Source organism: Pseudorca crassidens, chromosome 12, assembly GCF_039906515.1.
Source record: "Pseudorca crassidens isolate mPseCra1 chromosome 12, mPseCra1.hap1, whole genome shotgun sequence".
NCBI classification, from domain to species: Eukaryota; Metazoa; Chordata; class Mammalia; order Artiodactyla; family Delphinidae; genus Pseudorca; species Pseudorca crassidens.
In genome coordinates, this window is record NC_090307.1 from 60,509,226 (window position 1) to 60,531,790 (window position 22,565).

Sequence of the window (22,565 nt, forward strand, 5' to 3'; positions counted from 1 at the left end):
ACTTACCTTCCTTTGCAGGTCCTCTGTTTGTTCTGAGACACCTTCAAGCTGTATTTTTGCCAGTTCTTTCTGTATATTTTCTTTTAAAAAAGAGTCCTAAAAGAATGAAGAAAACAAATTATAATGCTTCAAAATAAATCTTCTGGTTCTTAACTAACAATCACCTGTTATTACCTTTTTTGTTCACAGAAAGAAATTCTCCTTTCCTTGAAATTGCATTAAAAAATAAAATGAATCCCATTCACTGAAGTTCTGACTTCAGCAACATGGTTCCATACTGCCATCTTTTGCACTGAACTTCCTATGTAGATATGAATTGAAAGTCTGGTGGGTTATGCAGAACTGAACTGCTGCAATTCCTGGGTGAGTCGGGCCGAACTTAACAGTAGAGTCACATAAATTTTAACTATAATTGCTAACACCTCAAAAAATGCTTACTAAGCTAAAATACAAATGTATTAAGTAAAGAAAAGCCTTTATAATTACTAACAACGAGGTGCTTAATTTATGCCAACACTCTTCTAATTTCTTTACTTGTATGACTTTACTCAAACCTTACAACAACACTTGAAGGGGCTAGATTATTGTTTATGGTCAAGACAGTTATCAACTTGCCCAAGTCGCAGTGTAGGTCAACAGTGAAAACAAGAAAAAGTGAAGGGTTCACAACTTTAAACTCCTGAGAACTTTACATAAACATAAAAAGTCATTTAAGGGAATTAACAAGGTGGTTTAAATGAGGGAAGATCACTCAAAAAGAGTTAAAGTTGAAATCAAGTGTTTATTTCACGTGGTAAAAAGAAATATAGTTGTACTGCTGGAGCCCAAACTGACAGAGTAGTACTTACTGACTGTGTCTATAGTGAGTGGAAAAAAAACTTAAACATTTCTTTCCTTCCTTTTTTTTCTTATCTTTCAAAACATTTCGTTCTATTTGAGGAAAAATAATATAGAAACATCTCTTAGAGTTTCCTAACCTTTCTTAACTCCATTATATCTAAAGAGAAAAGACCGGGATTAACAAGAGTGGATCACTGAAGCAGCTGGATTCCACTGTGCGCGCACGCACACACACACGCACTACTGCATAGCACAGTGAATTAAATATCTCAAATTCTAATGCATAGGCTTTAAGCCAAATTAAGAATCACATGTTTTCCCAATTAGAATGAAAAAACACTGTCTAGTAAGTCAATTTCTTACCTTCCCACCTTCTTTTGGACCCAGATCAAAACACAGATTTTAACTAAACATAAAACTATGATTTACCCTCAGAGATTTTCATATAGTCTTCCAGGGAGGAGGAATTTTTGTGCCCTGCAACTCCAGTTAAGAATAATACACTGGGCTTCCCTGGTGGCGCAGTGGTTGAGAGTCCGCCTGCCGATGCAGGGGACACGGGTTCGTGCCCCGGTCCGGGAAGATCCCACATGCCGCGGAGCGGCTGGGCCTGTGAGCCATGGCCGCGGGGCCTGCGCGTCCGGAGCCTGTGCTCCGCAACGGGAGAGGCCACAACAGAGAGAGGCCCACGTACTGCGCAAAAAAAAAAAACAAAACAAACAAAAAAAAAAAGAATAATACACTGACAGAAAATAGTTCATCTTCATTCAGCACATTAAAGAAGATGCCATCCTGATTCCTTTTCTGTGTTTGTATTAGGTCTGCTGTTTTCAACTATCCAAAGACCTGTTATAAACAGGGGTGAGTGGACTTTGTCTTATTCCAAAAGGCAGGAGAAAGAGGAACACAGAGGAAGAATCTACAAGGAGGCATCTATGGATCAATTCTTGACCAATTAGAGCTGCCCCACAGTGAAACGAGTTATCATGTGGATGATGCAGTCCCCGGTCAGGTTCAGGGGAAGGCCTGGCGCCTACCAGCGCTGGACACTGGGACTGAGGCTCCTGCACCTATGCGGAGCATGGACAGAAAAAATGACCCCTACTGTCAGGCCAAGTCTTCACCTCCCCATGACACATGTTTCTATCCATCTCTGTATTCCTAGTACCTACCCGGAGATATTTCGTTGTATTTTCCAGGTTTGACAAAATCCCATACGGGACAGGGATGATGCCGGAGAGGTTCACAGAGACGATGGCATCACCCACATGGTCCATGTCATTCAGCAGCACGCCTCCACATTCATCGTCACAGGCTACAGGGTAGAGGAAGTTCAAGTTAAAGCAAAGTGGCCAGCACGTTTTCCCGTGTGTGCGCATGGCATCCTGTAATAACAACATCTACAGTGCTTCCGAGGACTCATCCCATCTCATCCTCATGCCAACTGTGCCTCGGGAAGTAAGCAGGTCCCAAGCCCCTGTTCTCAGATGACGACGCCCAGACGCAGGTCACATTAGTGACTCCCCAGGGCCACACAGAAACGCTGCTCCAACTTTTACAGCACGTTTGCCCATCTTTGACTTGGACCTACGGCCATGAATTCCAAGTGCAAGTCCTGTCAGGGCCTGGCCTGTGATTTCCTCAGATAGTTTGCAGACACCTTCAGCAAGTACAAATGAAGGGGAGTGGAGAAAGTAACGGATGTGTCTTGCTAATGACAAACACACAAAGAAAAGCAAAAGAGCTCTGGACTGCCATGATCCTGACCTTGCTTCTTCCCTACCTTCCCCGCGAACCACTGAGGAGACATCCCAAGGTCACTACCTCACGTACTTGCTATTCAAATAAATCAGAACTGGCGAAAAAAAATTCCACAACAGCCAAGAGCTGAGGCCACACGTGAAATCTGGTGACACAAATGAGCAGCCACAGGTGTCCTCTCTGCTCTGACTGACCCTTGGCTCCACTAGAGGGGACATTAACCAGCTGAACCATGAAGCTGGCATTGCTGTGCTGCTGATAGTGATGGAGAGATAAATGCTGTTATCCTAGAACCTTCTCCTCGGCTCCAAACGCACTTCACAGAGTTCAGTTCGGCAGATGCAAAGGAATCTATGATTCGTTAAAATAAAGTAGGACTTTCTCTATCCTGCCAACGCCACTGGGCGCCGTACCAGGAAACCATCTGGGAGGAGAAACCACCTTTCATCCTTGAGAGGAGTGATACCCACACACACAGTCGCTCTCCACCAGAATGTGCCTTGGTTCACAGTCCTCACAGCGGAGCCCCGTGGCCCCCGGCCTGCAGACGCACTGCCCGGACCCGCGGTCACAGTCACTGTGGACAGAGCCATGCGGGCTGCAGTCACACCTCTGGCAGGTGCCGCCCGGCATCTGAGGGTTCCCACGGTAGCCCAAGGAGCACCTGCAGAAGGAGACACGCAGGACAGACAGGAGGGTCAACACCAGTGAGTAAATACACAGAGCAGCTTCCCAAGGACAGTAATCACTTCTGCCACATGAAGTGCAGAGAACACAGGCCACTCACCTTATTCTGCATTTTATTTCCTGAAAGGAGGATGAGATGGTCACAAGGAAGTGCATTTACCTATTTTGATGCCCGGGGGGTTTCATTTTGCATTATCAATCGCGCACATCCAAACTGATAAGGGCTCCCGATCACGTTCATAAATATGTCCTATGTGTATAAAAGGGGCAGGTGACATACCTTTCACAATATCGTCCTTCGTAGCCTGGAAAACAGGCATCACAGCGAAAATCGTGATCACCTTCCAAGACACAAGTGGGACTAAAACTGGAAGAAAAGAATTTTTTTGAATTTTCAGATACACAACTTCAAATCTTTCTTAGGGTACTTATTCGTTACTCTTAGGGTACATGATACTGTCCTAAAAAACAACTGATGACACTGGACAATTGGAAAAGTTTTTTAGAGCTTATACTCTTTGGGGCAAAAAAAAGGAAAATAAACACATAATCGATACAAGCGGTTGCATCTCTTGTATCTAGAAGATACTCACAGATGCCTGTCCAGTGACAACCATGTGAGTGCTGAGGGGATGCAGCCCGATTTACAGAAGACAACTACTTAGTCACCAAACAAGAAAGCTTCCCAGGTGAAAAGGGGCTTGTTCTGAGATGTACGTGAATTATCTGACTTATCAGATGAAAAGGTGGCTGGAGAGAGCTGCACGTGCGCAAACGTGCGGAACAGCAGGGAGAAGGGAGCTGGACCAGCGCTGGGGATACACCTGACTGCAGTGAAAGGCAAGAGGGAAAAGCAGGGGAAAGAAGCAGAGTGAGGGCGGGATCTCAGGGTAACTGGACCTAAAGGTGGGGAGTCGGGCGATGGGCTACAGCAGCAAAAGGACAGAGCACCAAAAACTGGATGATCCACTCAGATTGTGACCCCTCACTCGGGGACTGCAGCTTCTGGCGTGTTCCTTTTTCTCAATAGCCTCTGCCTCCACATTTTAAATCACCAACTAGAGGCTCAGCTGGGTACCTGCAAACCACTAAAGAAACAGCTGGGGTATCTGGCCGGTAAGAGAAGTTCCCAGCATGAGTTACAGGGTTGCTATGAGCCCTGCTTCACTTCTGACTTTTTTCTCTCCTTAAACACTAAAGGGACAGACTTCAGTGAAAACACAAAATATGTAGAAAACAAAGCACGTCTTTCGAGGCCTCTCAGATGCACAGCACACACGGAACGTTCACACTCTCACCGTCTCTTCCTAACAGTGTACTAATTTATTAGCGTGTGTGTGTGTGTGTGTGTGTGTGTGTGTGTGTGTGTGTAGGGGGTGTGCTGTGGGGATGGTGTGGACTTTCTGTAACTGAAGAAGTAAAATACACAAACAGTATAGAACTGTGCAAAGCAGAAGTGTAAAACACCCGTCCAGACATTTCTCTGGGCATGTACAGCTATGGAGCTGTGGACATGGACATACATACAGATATGAATGTTTTCCAAAATGGCATCACACCGTATGTTCAGTTTCATAATTCCATTGGCCATTCCTCCAATTCTGTACATACAGATAATGCCTTATTCTTTTCTCAGTGTTGGTACAATATTTCACTCTAGGTACGTACCACAATACACTCTAGGTATTTAATCAGTCCCGTGTAGGGAGATATTTTAGTGCCCTCCTCCAATTTCTTGTGAGTACAAGCAATGCCCATCTTTATACACATATGCAAGTATTCATATAGCTTAGATTACATGAGTGAAATTGATGATTCAAACTTTATATACAGGTTTTATACAAAAAATAGCAGCAGCAATACATTTTAGGATGCTTGATAGTTTACAGCAGTTTACACAGTGCCTCTCATTAGGTATTCGTTGTCAAGCAACACTTACTTGGAGACAATAAAAGACAGAAGATTAGAACAAATATTAAAAAGAAAACTTCATTTTAGTATACCGAAAGTTGGTATTTGATCTATACATGTTCAATGCCTTGTCAAATAGTCTAAGCAATAATGAAATGTTATTTATGAATTACAGTTTTTGTTGCAACCAAAGAGGACCCACGGATATTCCAATTCCTGCCTAAAATCTCTTGTTTCTTTTATGTGTTCAGATAACTCTATACAAGTATCATGAGTATGAGGTAGAACCTGGCCCCAATTTCCTTACCATGCAGCATTTCTGCACTTCAACAGACATCAGCATGTATAAATTCTAACCCCATTCCCTTGCATTGAACAGGAACTGAATTCTTCGTATCATTATTCATAAAATTAATAACAATTCATCTCTAGGCACACTGGTTCCACAGGTTGGAGGCTAAAATTAGTCTTCAAAAAAACAAAACCTGGGGCTTCCCTGGTGGCACAGTGGTTGAGAGTCCGCCTGCCGATGCAGGGGACACAGGTTCGTGCCCCGGTCCGGGAGGATCCCACATGTGGAGCGGCTGGGCTGCTGAGCCTGCACATCTGGAGCCTGTGCTCCGCAATGGGAGAGGCCACAACAGTGAGAGGCCCGCATAACGCAAAAAAAAAAAAAAAAAAAAAAAACCTGAAAGTCCTTTCTTTAATGGGTTCCATTCTAACACTCAAAACTAACACACAGATACTTTGCTTTTGAAAAGATTCTCCTCAAATGCTGGAAGAATGAACACTTTTTCTTAAAATTAGCCTTTCTCGACACACACAGAGTATTCATTAAGACAGATCACGTGGAGACCCTGGAAAGTGAAGCTGAGAGTGGAAGCAGCCCGCCTTCAGCAGTGGGTGGTGCAGGCGTGCCAGTGCACCTGCAAGGCTCACCTGGCAGGGAGGCCGTGAGGACAGGTGCAGAGAGAGCAGTCGCTGGCCGAGCCGGTCACCTTCCCGTAGTAGCCGGGGGCACACACATCGCAGTGGTCTCCGGCGGTGTTGTGGCTGCAGTTCTGGGGCCCCATGTTTCAAAAGGAGAGGAAAACAATGGGAAACTGTTAGAACTCATTCTCATCTGGCAATAGCCCAGCACTACCACGTTTCATATCAGTTGACTTTTTTTAATTCTCAAGGAAGGGTGAGCATTTTTCTTCATATTTTTAAAATCCTGGACACACTGGCAGCTCTGTGGCCTTCGTTCATTATAAGATTGCATTCATCTGACACAACCTAGAAGTTACTGATACATTCTTCTTATAGAAAATATACCCAGTGCGGCCAGCTTTCAGAGCCTTAAAATATGGATCTAAAATGTATAGGGACCCAAACAGCGATGTGAAGCGCACTGATTTGTGCATAGTTGGGGTTCAGTGATCACACTGGAGGGTTGAGAGGGCAGAAGAGAACGGATAGATGATTCAAGAAATCGACGGTGGGTTAAGTGGGCTGTGTTCTTTCCTGAGTATAAGTTGACAGGTCAGCCGCTGACCTGAGAACTTTGTTCTGGTAGGTCAGGAAAGGGAGGGGAATCATTTAATGTCCTAGGAGTACCTAATCTTGTCAAAGTGCTTAGCTGCACCAAGGAAAGATGCAGCATGAAAGAACCAATTAACTTCTCAAACTATCCGTGTGACTTTTGTCCCCGTGATTGGCCAAGGGACCTTCTTAGCTAATTACATCTCACCTGAAGTTGCCTGAAATCAATTCTCCTTAAATTCTTAAATGAGATTTTCTCATTTTCTGTATTAGGACTTTACTTCTGCCCGGAGCATGAGCTGATTAGAATGAATAACTTTTTTAACAGTGTTGCAGCTATCTGCATCTTCATTAAGTCCACTTTACCTTGAATGACTTGGAATAATTCTTTAATTCCAGATATATAATGAAGTCAGCCAAGGTGAACACACATCTTTTTAACTGAGGAGAACCAAGCAGTGCTTCAGCTTCTAAATTCACCTGGGCACTGCTATGGTTTAACAGTTTTCCCAGTGGAGACTGCCTTTAAATTCCACATATGAAAGATGCTTCCAAACAGAAGATGGATCTGGTGTGGGAACCCTGGTTCCTGTGTTTGGGCCACAGCCAAGATCTCTAAGGCTTTGGTGTGTCTTTCTTGGTGGAGAGCTCATTTTCCTTCAGTGAGTTATTTTACCTGAAGCAGGTTAGTCTTGGCACAATTTAGACAAGGAACCAATGTTCCCACATGAGTTATCAGAAAGAATGAGGTTTCACGAGTAGGGAAAGAATATCGGGTTATTCTATGTTATCAATAAGGTCTCGTCGGCTTAAGGAAAATCCTGGATGCAAGAGTTTGTCCTCAGGAACACAAGACTTCTGTCTGGGTCACTTGGTCCTTTGCAGTGGTCAGAACTCTCCTTGTGTCCCTGACGGCCTAGGGGTAGGTGGCCAGGAAACAAATGCACACTAAGACCTCTAGGACAACATGCAGTTTTTAACAAATGCAAGGAGAGGGCATCACTTTACACAGAGAAACACATTTTCAACTTTGACATTAACTCGTTTTGAAACCTCCAGGTGACCCTTCAAATTCTATGACAGAAAGTTCTCACGTACTTTGACTACAACCACCAGTACTGCAAGTAAAAACAAGAGACAGGCTTCCCTGGTGGCGCAGTGGTTGGGAGTCCGCCTGTCGATGCAGGGGATGTGGGTTTGTGTCCTGGTCCAGGAAGATCCCACATGCCGCGGAGCGGCTGGGCCCGTGAGCCATGGCCGCTGAGCCTGCGCGTCCGGAGCCTGTGCTCCGCAACAGGAGAGGCCATAGCAGTGAGAGGCCCGTGTACCGCAAAAAAAAAAAAAAAAAAAAACAAGAGACACTTGACTAATTCCCAAATTGATGTCCATAAACAGATTCAAGGAAGTAAAATTTATAAGAGAATTTCCACCAACATTATCAGACCACTTAGCTAGACCTTTCTGAAGGAAATATATGTATATCTTACATTTAGCTAAATCTAAACTCTAAATCAAGAAGCTTGTATGACCTCGAACTGGAAATGTAGATGCTCAGGGCCTGCTCTAATTCTAAGCGTCAGGCAAGTACCCAAACAAACCAGCGTACCAGACACTTCCCCGTTTCAGGGTCACAGGTGTCACTGTGTTTGTTGCAATTGCAAGGCACACAGGGAGCCAGTAGAGGGCGCGGTCTCCTGCCATCACCTTCTGGAAGCTTCCCTCTGTGGTAACCAGGTGCGCAGTCCTGAGGGAATGCAAAAGCAAAGGAAATGAACAAGAAACCTGATTAACAAATGCGCAAAGGACTTGAATACACACTTCTCCAAAAAAGAAACACAAATGACTAAACAAGCACATGAAAAGATGCTCATTAACACTAATCATCATGGAAATGCAAATCAAATACCAGCTCACACGCATTAGGATGGCTAGTATCAAAAAAAAAAAAAAAAAAAAAACCCGAAACAAAAAACCCCCAGAAGATAACATGTTGGCAAGGGTATGGATAGACTGGAAGCCTTGTGCTTTGCTGGAGGGAATTAGAAAGGTGTGGCACTGTGGAGCAGTATGGTGTTTCATCAAAAAGTTAAAAACAGAGTTACCGCATGATCCAGCAATTCTACTTCTGGGTATAAACCCCAAGAACTGAAAGCAGGATCTTGGAGAGATACTGGTACACCCATGTTTGTAGCAGCATTATTCACAATAGCACAGGTGACAGCAACCCATGTGTCCACTGATGAATGGATGGATGAACACAATGTGGTCCATCCATCCAATGGACTATTATTCAGCTTTAAGAAGGAAGCAAGGAACTTCCCTGGTGGCGCAGTGGTTAAGAATCCACCTGCTGATGCAGGGGACATGGGGTTTGAGTCCTGGTCCGGGAAGATCCCACATGCCACTGAGCAACTAAGCCCGTGCGCCACAGCTACTGACGCTGCGCTCTAGAGCCACTCTGCGCTCTAGCGCTACCGAGGCTGTGCTCTAGAGCCGTGTGCCACAACTACTGAAGCCCGCGTGCCTAGAGCCCGTGCTCCACAAAAGAAGCCACCGCAATGAGAAGCCCGCGCACTGCAACGAAGAGTAGCCCCCACTCGCCACAGCTAGAGAAAGCCCACAACAAAGACCCAACGCAGCCAAAAATAAATAAATAAATTTATAAAAAAAAGAAGGAAGCAAATTCTGACACGTGCTACAACATGGATCCATCTTTAGGGCATCGTGCTAAGTGAAATAAGCCAGTCACAAAAAGACAAACACTGCATGATTCCACTTACATGAGGGGCCTACAGTAGTAGATTCATAGGGATAGAAAGTACAAGGGTGAGACTGGGGGAGGGCCCAGGGGGGTTAGTGTTTACTGGGTACAGAGTTTCAGTTTTACCAGATGAAGAATTCTGGAGATTGGTTGTACAGCAGTGTGAGTGTACTTAACGCTACTGAGCTGTACACCTTAGAAATGGTCAAGATGGTGAAGTTTATGTTTATGCCTATTCTACCACAAGTAATTTTTAAAAGGCAAAAATGACGTAATAGAGACACACAGTTCTCTTCATCACTCGGAGCTGCTGTAACAAGCATACTTCAACCCCAAACCAGGAAACGGATGTTAACCACAGTCTCCCTACCTGACATGAGAATCCAGCTGTGCCAGGAGGACAGAGACACTTCTCTAAAAGGGATGCCACCTCCCTCTTGGGGTGCGACTCTTCAGCCTTTCTGCCAACCTCCATAGAAATATTTGAGATTCTGTGAAACCGTTGGGTTAAGAAATGTGAGAGGAGACACTAATATTTAAAAAGACACTTTCTTGAAACAGCACATTACTGAATAATGTTGGCACATATATGAAACCAGAGCTTTCCTGCCAGTTTGAGAGTAGTTCCTACTCACAGCTATAAAGGAAATGGGTAAAAACACACTAAAAGCACACTAGTCATTATACAGGGAAGGTCCACAGCCACAAGTTTAGAACTTCAATATAATGTTAGAGAAAGCACACCTAAAAGAATCTGAAGTACGAGCTTGGCCATAACCTAGGCGGCTTTCTTTATGGGAGTAGTACTACATGAGCAGGGGACAGCATTCTTGATGCCCTGTGACAGAGAAATGGGCACTGCAGTTTAAGGGCAGAAAATAGCAGAACTGTTTTGTTGTTTACATAGAAGATATCACCATTATGTACTTACATGTTATATCCACATTAATACAGGAGATGGATAATCTATGTCACTTTTCACATACTTCATAATAATATTAACATTTACTAAAGTTTTGGTGAGGGGCAGAAATATATATGATATTAAAGATAGGAGATAAAGGGGGTAAAGTGAATCAAATCCCTTCAGTTTGCTTTCAAATAAGGAATATATTTGGAAACTTCTAGAAGTTTCCAAGTACCTGCTTTGCTGTAATCCTTGGCCATAAGATGCTTTGATGAGGATGTACTCAATGTTGCTAAGAACAGACATAAAATCTGAGCGTGTGACAGGTTCTTCAGAAACAGAGTTAAAGTATTTCCAAAAATTCTGTGGATGAGAAGCACATTCAATTAAATTCAGGGCACAGATCCTCAGAGGCATATGAACTTAATTCCTTTAGAAATTTCTCCAGCAGTGAGCCCAGTTCTAAGTGACACTGAGTTTAAGTGAGGAAGCTCTCATGTCACCTCCCAGGGGTGGCAGCCGCACCATCTCATTTATCAACGGCCTCACATCACCTCTGGCAGCGCTAGCCACGCAGACAGTCAGTAAACATCCGCTGGAGGAAGGAATCCACACTTTCCAAATTCAAGGGCAGCCAAAGACTCCAGACCATCATATCCAAACAGGTTGAGATTCGTGTGCCACGATAAAGGATTTAAGATGCAATTTGCACTAAATTAACATAAGCCTAATATACATTTCTTGAGAATGTGAACTTTGAATTCTCTGTAGAAGTTCTGCTAAACCCACTGGAATTTTGACCCAAAGCCGCCTTCTTCACTCTCTTATTACAGCAGCTTCATGATTTCATTGCATGCAGAGCAGAGTTCCCAGCCCGAGGGGCCTGCATGAAAAGAGTGCTAGGTCACCTCTTTCATCCCCACTTCCTGCTCTTGTCTCAGTCCGTTCTTGGGGGCGGGCGCGTCCACATAGATGACTTGCTTTCTGGTCCGGCCTCCTCTGATGAGCACCTGAGGCTCCAGGTTGGAGGTGCCGATCCCACTGGAAGAATAGAAGGCCACGCTGTACCGTAGTTTGCTGCCGTAGGCCATGAGCTGTCGAAGAGTACAGTGTTGTTTACTTCTCTGGCATAGCACTGGTTTAAAATTATTTTATCATAAGCCTGCTGCCATTTGAAAGAAATCTTGTGTCTTAAAAATACATCACGTGGGTGGAATACGTTGTCTGATATGAGTTTCCTTCTAATTCTACTTAATTATAATTATGGATCGTTAAATTGACCTAGGCTATCGTTCCTAAGTAAGCGATCCTTCAAAAGTTTTAAAAACCGCATCATGAAGGTGTGATCGGTTGTAAAAAGCTGTACTTATGTATTGTATACAGGTTGATGGATTTGGGGATAAGTATACACCCATCGGACCACCATCACCAAAGCCACAGCCACAGCCATCACCTCCCAATGTCTCCTCTTGATGATACTAACAAAGGTAAGCTCCAAAGTAACAAAACTGTCATTCTAATTACTTTCAAGCTCCTTTGAATTAAAAATTATGTATAGCCATCAGAGCACATGTTTTCAAGTTTTAAAAATCAGGCTGAATTCATATACAGACTGCTATATTTATATAAACAAAGATGCATATGATGACTTCAAGTCTCTGTCCCCCCCCCCCCCCAAAATGAATGCCCATTTCTTGAGAAGACCCTCTCGGGCCATAGCACCCAAGTTTGCACTGAGCCTCTATTAGTAAAAACAATAAATGTTTGTCGAATGACTGCTTTAAGAAGAAAAAAAATATGTTTTGAACTTTAAAAGACTTTCAAAATTGATGGAGAAATTTAAAGTGCCATTCATCTGGGGGATTTTTACAAGTGTTAACCTTTTCCATCCCCACTTAGAAGAGGAAATTAATAACTACTCCAGTTAGCAATAGGCCAACCCAGGCCACTGTGATTTCAAAGTGCACCCAGGAAATGTGGATGGCTGGAGGCTGGGTGCACGTCTCACCTGGTCTCCCTGAAATTGCCCGGGCAGCCGCCAGTAAAACGGCTCTGTGTGGACATGCCGCCTGACGGTCACGGCATCCAGGAGGACATCAGGGGCCTGGTAATACACTCCCTCGGTCGTACCCTTGAGGTTACTCTGAGAAACCACACGCAGAAGAGGCTGATCTGAGCCCAGCGTTACCTAGTCACGGAGGGGAGGACAAAGCCACTTTAGAATGTGAATTAACGCCGCACCTTTGACCGTCAGATTCTTCCACTGTTTCAGACGAGACAGTTTCATTATTAAAACAGGAATAAGAAAGACTTTTCTTTTCAATTTAAACACCTGGATTAAAATGAACTGAAAATGTCTTTAAACCACTGCATTTAGGGTCAAACTCTTCCTATACTGGGCCAGGTCCAATTACATGAAGGAGACTGCTGAGAGTTTTCTCTTCACTCCGACTAAAGCTGCAGGCAGATTAGCACAGAACGACACTGACGCCCTGGTTCCTGCTCCATTTACTTCCTGGACAGCAGAAGCAGACCTCTGACTCTGGACTAACCCAAATCAGCTTCCTAGAATTTCTGATGCAGTAAGGGCAAAATTTAATGTAAGTACTTGGCTGCCTCTCCCACCCTCACCCAACTCCCAAGGGTAGAGGCTTGCAAACAGAACATTTATCTGCGTGTGTAACCCACCGGCATTCTCACGTAGCCCTCGGCCTCGGAGCAGAGCTGTGACAGCCCAAAGCAGAAGCATGGGGTGCACCCCTGAGGGTCCGCCTCGTCCAGAGCAAAGGTGCCAGCTCGACACTCACTGCATTGAGGGCCAATGACATTTTCCTAAAGGGGACAAAGTGACAGACTCATTTTTACCTGAAAAAAAGAGACACGGTTTATGAACAAACAGAAATGGGAAAAAACACAAAAATAACTTTGGATGAACAAATATGGCTAACTAGCTGCTCCTTAGGCTGGTTCCTTAACCTCTCTGAGCATCAGTTCTCTCAGACTCAGTGATTCCCCAACTCAGCTGATCATCAGAATTGTCTTGGAAGCTTTTGGAAAATGCAGATTCCCTGGTGAGTCTCCAGGAGCGGGCCTGGATCCTCTTGGAGGTCCCAGGTGACCAGTCAGGTGGAGAGCCACGGGCCAGATAATTATTAGGGCAGGTCCTCCTGTGCTGACCATCCGTGGTGAGAACTGCTACCACAGATGTGGTGAACCAAGCACACGTCCACTGATGTTCCCGTTACCCCGCAGCCACATGAGTTTCCCCTTCCTCCTCCCCCACCGCTAATCAACCAGGATTCCATCTCTCAGACCCTGGGAAAGGAACAGAGAAGATGGCCAAGGACCTTCTAATAACAAAGCACAACGGGAAAATGAAAGGAAATACACGGAGTTAAGTATGATGTTGAAATCTAACCTCCTGGGAAAATAATAAACACGAATGTCCTCCAGTCTGGCCAGCACGCACAAGAGAATAATTACTTACCAGGTATAGAATCACAAATCTTCCTGAAGCCCTGTGTTATCTATTTTACCTGTATATTCAAGATAGATAGGCTACTCAGCCAACTGAAACACATGATAGAAAACTCAGCGTGTTTTTCAAATCAGTCCCATCATCTGACACTTGTGATTAACAGTACAAATTCCTTCTAAAGAATCATCCATCATTCTAGAAGAGCATACACAGAATTTAAACCCAGACCCAGAAGGTGGTGCAAACTCATTATGAGAAGCGTCTAAAACCCAAGTGCTTATTTAAATAGTTAAAGCCCCGAAGTCAGAATGGCGAGTGGGAGGGAGGGAGGAAGTGGAACCGGGCGCTAGTACCTTGCAAGAGCAGGTTCCGGTCTCCGGGGCACAGCTGCAGAGACCCTGCTCCTGGCCACAGGTGTCGGCCAGTGTCCCTCTCAGGTCGCAGTCACAGGCCACACAGTCCGGAAAGTCTCTGTACCCCAGGGAGCACTGATGGCAGGTCTGTCCACCAAATGCAGGCTTACATTGGCAATGGCCAGTGAGCACATCGCAGTGATGACTGGCTGACCCCGCGCTACTGCAATTGCAGGCCTGCAAGAAAAATACTGAATAAATAAAAAGGCAGCTTTTATATTTTCATTATGTACACATATGGGGATTACAGGAAAACACTAAACGTGGGGAGATTATACACACAAATGGATCGCTCTCACTATTGCCATATGGACTCACTTTGCCACAAGCCATCAAGAGGCCAGGACTTACGCTGCTGGACGTTAGTGAACCTTTGTGACACATGCAGGCTGGGCCACAACCGTGGCCTGAAATTCAATCTACTTAATAGGACAAAGCAGTCCAGCAAAATTATTTTAGAAGTCCAGTAACACTCCCTCTGTTTCCAAAATGCAAAGTCTAAGTTTAACTGACAAAAGTAACACAGAAATACAGAACCATTGAAGATCGGACATACCTCCCCCACCCCCAATAAAGTGATTTATGTCTTTCTCCCGGAAGATAGCATATATTGCAGAATATATTTAAAGGGCACCAAAATAAATTTTTGATCTTCTAACCATCAATTCCACAGCTAACTCTTGAAGAAAATTTAGAATACTGTATTTTAAGGATGCTGCTTCTTCCACTTTGATTCCTACAATCGGTACTGAGTTCTGAATAGAAACCATCAAGCTACTCAACAGGTTAAAATCAAGCGAACAGATAAAAGAAGAATGAAACCTGACACAGCAAAGTAATTCTCAGTTGAGAAAATGTGCAGGTGACAGTGCACACCTGGCATCCGAGCTCCGGGTCGTGGCCCCAGTATCCGTCTACACACCCCTCGCACGCTGCACCCCGAGTATGAGGCGGGCAGACACACTCCCCTGACTCCGGGTCACAGGTGTTCTGAGTGTGAGCACAGTCACAGGCTACAACAGAGACACAAGGTGTTGTTACAGATCAGGACCGTCGGGTCAAGCGAAGGGGTCAGAGATGATGCTGCAAGTTATTTCCCTTGTGTTAAATAATCTCAATCACTCTTCTAGTTCCTGAAAGAAAACTCGTGATCCCCAACACCCCGCCGTGTCTCACGGGAGGTGAATGCTCCTCCTTGTGGAGAGTTGCTCCTGGATGAGAGAGAATAGGGCACAGTGGGAGAAATAGAGAAAAGACCAGGAAAGGCCTCCACAGGTGGGGAGAACAGAGAGTTAACACTTACCGAGCACTTGTTTGCCAATCGCCATGCTAAGGACTTTAAGCACAACCTTGACGGTAACTCCTGGATGGAGAGAATAATCGACTCCTCCATTTTATAGATGAGGAGACCAAAGCTAAGTAAAGTTAAGTAATTAGCCTAAGCTCACACAGTTAGTACAGCCTGACCAAGGCTTGTGGACTTACCCAGAATAGGGATCAGGAAATAGAAAAAAGGTATGAAATCTTACACGTTCAGAAAAAAGAATGTAAAGGAACTTCACAGAATTAGACAGAAGTCAAAGGAGAGCTCAAAGAAAAGTCTGGGAATTACAATGACGTCTCAAACACTGAATTCAGGAGCTTACGTGTACAGCCACCGTCCTGGTAGGCATGGAAGCCGCGGGCACACCTGTCACACCTCTCCCCAGCTACACCTGGGCCACAGCGACACTGGCCTTCCTCCGTGCAGTCGTTCGACAGGGAGCCCGATGCACTGCAGTTACAGGGCAGGCACCCGAGCCCCGTGTCCAACCCGTAGTAGCCGTGCTGTTTCACAGGGGCAGAGCCACGGAAGACAAAATACATTTTAGTAAGTGGCTAGTATCTACTAGAACACTTCCCAAATCAACAACTGCATGTGTCACAGATTCCTAAAGTGTTCTTGACATCATTCCACTGGTCTCTGTAAACCGAATACATACTCTCCAGGTAGGGCCGCATAGCACTCACCAGCCATGTTGCAGGAACCTGCTCTTTCTGGTGGTCGGGATTCCATTTCATTTGAACCAGTTAAGGCATCATTTATAGACATTAACACTGACACACACGTTAATTGTATGTAATGACCAGGAGGCGTCTTACCAGGCACTGGTTACACTGCTGTCCGGTCACGTGTGGTTTGCAGTCACAGAGTCCAGTCTCAGGATGGCAGGCAGCAGAAAGGGAGCCTTGGCCATGGCATTCACAGGCTAACACACACAGAAGGCATATTTGTGCCCATTTCTGGGTACGGCTGTTATAAAATCCCTTAATCCCCAAAGGAGAATTTTTTTTTTTCCCCCAAAGGAGAAATTTTAACATTCATGTTTCAAATCATGAAACAAAATTATTGCTTTGCAGTAACTTGAAAATTTTAGTATTTTTCTGAAGAGTAAGCCAAAATAAGGTTGGTGAAAGGAACCATCACAGAGAAAAAAAATTACTTGAAGCTGTTAAGATAATAATTGGCAAACGAACTTAACCAATTTCATGAATTCTTTGAAATTTTTAAAATGAGCCACCAATGTATATCAACCAATCTTCATTAAAAAACATGCAAAGAAAATTTCAAAATCAATTTAGCCACTTGCTCATTCCAATCATACATATTTAATATTTTAAAGCTCAGTTATAACGACCTAGATAACTAATACCGTACATCATAACTTAATGAACTATTTCCGTGTTCTGAGTCATGACTCCTTTGAGGTTCTTACCTTCTGGCCAGATGCTTCCGTTTTATCTACAGCCAGAATATTGATGTTTAAAGCCACAAAGTCGCCCCCCCCCCTTCTCAAAGTGATTCAATTTAACGGGTCCAAGAACCGTTTACTTCGTACCACAGCTGTCAATATGTGCTTCATTTAAAATTTGTAATATGTTCACTGACAAGATATCCCAGGACGTGTACCATTTATGAATGCCTGGGCTCGGAAAATGCACACTCTCCGTCCTATGGTATAACCACGTTAAGAAAAACGTCACGAATTATCTCAAGCCCTAGCACACTTTGTGTGGCAGCCTTTGTGGGGCAGAGCAGGGGTGGGCACTGGAAATTAGAAGGCTGATGGCCAGAGGAAAGGAGGTGGGATTCTGCTTCCTTGGTTGACTATGGCCATGTCACTGGGCCTCTCTCCCCTAGTTTTTCCCTTGTGTGCATGGATCGATGTTCACAGCTCTTGTAGGAGGCTGGTCAAGTGTCATGGGCACCACACAGTGCTGCCCATTCTTGTAGTTTAACTTTTATTTTCTGTTTTTCTGATACTTTGACTTCTGGAGCCTTGCTGACCCTGGAGAGACAGCCACGCCCAGGGCTAGTCAATTTCCAGAGACTGTAAACAGCTCACCTGCTGGAATGCCTTTCATATGCAAACCATCCAATCCAGAGCCCGCACCCCACGCCTTCCTCACTGGCTCTCAGGTTCCTTTGGGCCCTGACATTCCATTGTCCACCAGTCCTAGTCACCCCAGGGCCTGGCATCAGACAAGAGGCACAGTCCCTAGGCCCCCGGACCGGTTGAAATGATTCAGACTAGCCAGTCCCAGACCTGCTTACCCTGCCGGCCCTTGTCTTCCTGCAGATAAACGCTCCTGTCCACACTTCCCCTCGTGACCAGCCCAGGTGCTTCCCCGTGTAGCCACCCCCATGCTGTGGGGTGTCCCCTGCGCCCCCGACTCCCCCCTGACCTGGCCTCCAGAGTAACAAACTGCCTTTGTGATGGCGGTCCTCTCCTCATCTGCTGGCCTTGCTGTACCGAAATAATAACAAAGCCTGTATTTAAAACCGTCCTCAGCCTCCCACCACTCTTAACTGTCTCCCAGGGAAAACATCACACACTCACAGACATTCACTCACACCCCGCCATCCCCCCCCCCCACCGCAAACCCTTAACTCTCTCTAAGTTTCCACCCCCGGCTCTCCCTCCCGTCTCCCTCCCTCCCTCCCTTCCCCTTCACACCACCCAATCTTCCAGCCCAATTCTTGGCCCCTGGGCTGCTACAACTGCTCCTCCTAAAATGTCCAGGGCTCCCGGGTGCAGATCCAGCGAGCAGATCCTGCCTCCGTCCTGATGCATCTTTCGGTGGGACGGGCCATGCACCCCTCTCTCCCTTTTGAACCTCTCTCTTACCAAGGTTTGGGGACCCCTTCCAAACTCTTTGGTTTCCTTCCTCTTTCTCTTGTATTTCCCTCTGATCCTCCCTTTCTGTGCCTTACTCAAACCCCACCCTTCCTCTGGGGAATATTCCAAGTTCACTTCGAGTATGATCATCACCAAATATTGATGATAATAACAAATCACATTTATCACACACCCGTCAGCTCGTGTCTCCATGTTACAGTCAATATATGAAATGAATGAATGAACCTTCATAGCAAACATACGAGGGAAGTACTATAATTTTCTCTATTTTTGGGTGAGAAGTCTAACACTTAGAAAGGTGATGTAGCTAGCCAGAGATCACACTGTTATTTGCAGTTATCCCTCTATAACAACAATTATAATAGCAATTATTAATAAAAATTGTTCATGTTATAAATAATACTAATTTAAAATACCTGGCAATTACCTTCTGCCAGGTTCTTTACAGGTATTTTAATTCTCAGAAGAACCCCACAATATAAAAATTATACCTACTTAAGTTATTTCGCACAAGGTTTCTTTAATATTAGCGCCCAGGAGGCTTCCCACCAACCTTTTCTCCCTCCACACCACTCTCTGCCCTGGACAACTGTGTCCACAGCCACTACTGCATCTATCACACCAAAGCTGATGTCAGTAATACTGAACACTGGCATTTTTACCAGGTTCACCTAATAAAATACGGTATTATGTTATCGTGTGGAGGCTTCTGAGAAGTTCGTAAGAAGGACCCTTATTATAGACCTGGAAAGATTTCTAGTGAAACATTCAGAAACAGTTGTAGGAATTCATCTCGTCAAAGCTAGGAATGGGGGGGAAAAGGAGATAGGAAAAGAATAAAAAGTGTAAATGCTCAGAAACTAGAGAAAGCCAGGCGGGGTCAGCCCATAACCAGTCCAGCTCCCTGGGCCAATAACGAGGACCTAGACCCAAATCCCACCTGTTCTGACCCCCCCACTCCCCCGCACTCTCCACTCATCCCTGAGACCTTCTATTTTATATTTTCCCTTTTATCCCCATGGCAAAATGCTGACGCAGTTTGTCAGCGTGGATGCACATAAAGGAAAACACGATGGAAAACTTTTAAATATGTTTGAACAACATGGGTGTCTGAATCCATTTCTTCAACATTGAATTTTATGTAATCTAAATACAGATCAAATATTTCTGATGAAAACTTAGCATCCTAATCGAGATGGGCTATAAAACACACACTGAATTTTGAAGACAGTATTAAAAGAAAGAAAACAGTTATTAATACTTTGAAAACTTGATTACATGATAAAATAATACTTCTATATATTGAGTTAAATAAAATGTATTATTAAAATGTATTTCACCTGTTTCTACTTTTTAAAAGGTGGTTACTAGAAAAATTTAAATTACATGTGTGACTTACATTTCTGTTGGACAGCACTGTACAGAAAAATAATAAAAATGACTGGTCTTATTACCAGCAATTGTAATAGCTACCATTTACTGTCTAGAACTTTATTATTATTTTTTTTTTTTGCGGTATGCGGGCCTCTCACTGTTGTGGCCTCTCCCGTTGCGGAGCACAGGCTCCAGACGCGCAGGCTCAGCAGCCATGGCCCACGGGCCCAGCCGCTCCACGGCATGTAGGATCTTCCCGGACCGGGGCACAAACCCGTGTCCCCTGCATCGGCAGGCGGACTCTCAACCACTGCGCCACCAGGGAAGCCCCTGTCTAGAACTTTAAATTTGTCATCCCATTGACTTTTCAGAAAGGCTTTAGTGTATACGTATAATTATGTCCATTTTATGTATGAAGAAATAGTTGCTAGGAGAGGTTAATAAAATTTGCCTAATGTCACAGGGCTGGTTGGTGACCAATCCTGGACTCTAAACTAGTCAGACTCCAAAGCCCTGAATCCACACACGTGCCTCTCTCCTACACCATCGTGTGTAGCTCCCAAATAGACTTGGGATTTTCAAGTCTGATTAAATAAATTTCCAACTCCAATCACAGTATTTGGCATAGTGCCTGGGAAGTAACAGACACTTAATAAATGACAAATGAACTAAGAAATTAATCATCAAGGTTTGCAGTAAGGATGAAAAGAAATGCCATGAGAATTGTGAAAGCATTCCATAAACTTTGAAGCTTTATACAATTACCGGTTATCATAATTATCTACCTATGATAACCAGTCAAGGTGCTGAAGATCGGGTTCATAGGCCCAGAGCAACAGAAGCTTGTCAATCTCTTGACGTGATCCTAGGAAAACATCTTTTCTGGATCTCTTGCTCCCTCTTGTGTCTCCACGTTGTAACAGCACAGTAGGACCAGCATTTATAAGAAATTATCAAAATAATTTATAATTGTCACTTTTACTCTTTCATTCCTTTTTCAAGAACTGTGTGAAAAAATCTGAGAGCTGTTATCAGCCCTAAGGCTATAAGTTTGTCATTCTAGGAGTCTGAAAATCTGCTTTTCTAAGTAACTGGTTTTACATGGTCTGTAATTTCAAGGGTCTGAGCAGAGAGCCCTGCCGAGCGACGTGGGGATTGGTGACTCAGGCGCAGACCACTGAGACGCACCAGTTTTGGGGGCTAGGGTCTCCCCATTTCCCATTCCACGTCCTGAAATCCCATCTGCCTCACGAAGCCCGTAGCATCTCCCTGACAAACGGGACAGGCTTCCTTTGCCTCCCTGGTCACTGGGAGCAGTGCCAACACTGTGAAGGACCACTTTCTCCTGAAATGGAAGGGCGCGTGCTTTCTAGGCCACCTGACCTTCATTTGGAGTAACGGATCAAGCTAACCCAGCACAGACCGGATCAACTGACCTCCTGGGCCGAGCGCTTTCTGATGCACGTAAGTAAATGGATGGAGACTTCACAGGGTGATAAGTAATGGACCCGACCGCCAGGTCACACACTCACCGCGGCAGTTTTTCGCAGTCACGGCATCCCCATAGAACCCGTAGGCACACCTCTCACAGTGGGGGCCGTCAGTGTTCCCAAGGCATCTCAGGCATTCTCCGGTGACGGAATCACAGCTCCTGGCCTCCAAGGGGTCCACATTGCCACTGCAGTTACAAGGGACACAGGAATCTCCGGGCACTGTTGGGTTTCCAAAGTAACCGTCTGCACATCTATATAGAAGATTGAGAGAGGGATGCAAACAAATGCGATTACTGTAGACACTACCCCACCATCCAGGGACTCTCTGAGTAGTTAATCAACCACACTGACTCTTTACCGAAGATTTACCGTGAGAGGAATGCTGCTCGAGTTCAGGCATTCACAGATTCCCGTCACTCATTGTGTGGCGGGGGAGGGCGTCCAAAAGGAGCCACACATCCCGGGGACATGCTCCGGCCCCAGACAATTCGACCCGCATCCCACCACTCAGCGATGTCACCTCCCACGGAGTCCAGCCAGACTTGGCACCGGGACGTACACGTGGGACAGATAACCCTGGCTTCCAGGCGCCAGAAGACAACTATTACATCAAACCACCCCTTGCTTATGGAATCACCCAGAGTAATGGGACATTCAAACGTATGAACAGAAGTACTGACTCCTGGCAGTTTCCTATTGATACTGATGAAAACTGAGATTAGCTCAAAGAGATCAAAAAGTCCCCAGGGACTTCCAACATTAATTTTTTAATCGATCGACTGGTTTTTCTCTGTGATCCGATGGAATAATAATGACATACCAAAGGCTCTAAAGCCACACTTAACCACACATTTAAGAATAAACACATAGAATTTATAGTAAAAAAATGTTTGGAAACAGGTCGAGCGAAGCAGAGTACCTCTCGCACCAATCCCCCGCGTATCCTGGGGCACACTGGTCACAGAACACTTCATCTCCATCGTCGAGGTGGCAGGTGGGGCTGAAACTGACAAAGCAGTAGAAATGAATGCAGTTCTCCAGTGGATGGTGCAGAATTCCTAAATATTAAAATGCTTAGTTTCTACTACTCCTGTCCTTACAAACTTTCACCGCGTGCTCACTCCTTAGCCCAGAACCCAAGGCCCCAGGCCACGCAGCCCGCCCATGGGCACTGGACACTCCCTGCTCGACCCTCGGCCCGGACTGCGCTTCTCCCCATCTGCCCAGGTTCACCG

The 22,565-nt window shown here is 45.0% G+C and overlaps 1 protein-coding gene across 2 annotated transcripts in view; it reads right to left on the reverse strand.

The window, feature by feature from the left end:
• Positions 1 to 22,565, reverse strand: part of LAMA1 (laminin subunit alpha 1) — a 161,230-nt gene that overhangs the window by 53,361 nt on the left and 85,304 nt on the right. For both annotated transcript variants that reach the window (XM_067699663.1, XM_067699662.1), the window contains 17 exons: positions 22,250 to 22,336; positions 21,370 to 21,581; positions 16,425 to 16,531; positions 15,929 to 16,109; positions 15,159 to 15,295; positions 14,223 to 14,459; positions 13,080 to 13,223; positions 12,400 to 12,579; positions 11,300 to 11,485; positions 10,627 to 10,754; positions 9,855 to 9,975; positions 8,330 to 8,467; positions 6,139 to 6,260; positions 3,569 to 3,655; positions 3,072 to 3,265; positions 2,013 to 2,155; positions 7 to 96 (listed from right to left, as the gene is read on the reverse strand). In XM_067699663.1, coding sequence (XP_067555764.1) covers positions 7 to 96; positions 2,013 to 2,155; positions 3,072 to 3,265; positions 3,569 to 3,655; positions 6,139 to 6,260; positions 8,330 to 8,467; positions 9,855 to 9,975; positions 10,627 to 10,754; positions 11,300 to 11,485; positions 12,400 to 12,579; positions 13,080 to 13,223; positions 14,223 to 14,459; positions 15,159 to 15,295; positions 15,929 to 16,109; positions 16,425 to 16,531; positions 21,370 to 21,581; positions 22,250 to 22,336 — 2,494 coding nt within the window. The remainder of the gene's footprint in view (positions 1 to 6; positions 97 to 2,012; positions 2,156 to 3,071; positions 3,266 to 3,568; positions 3,656 to 6,138; positions 6,261 to 8,329; positions 8,468 to 9,854; positions 9,976 to 10,626; positions 10,755 to 11,299; positions 11,486 to 12,399; positions 12,580 to 13,079; positions 13,224 to 14,222; positions 14,460 to 15,158; positions 15,296 to 15,928; positions 16,110 to 16,424; positions 16,532 to 21,369; positions 21,582 to 22,249; positions 22,337 to 22,565) is intronic.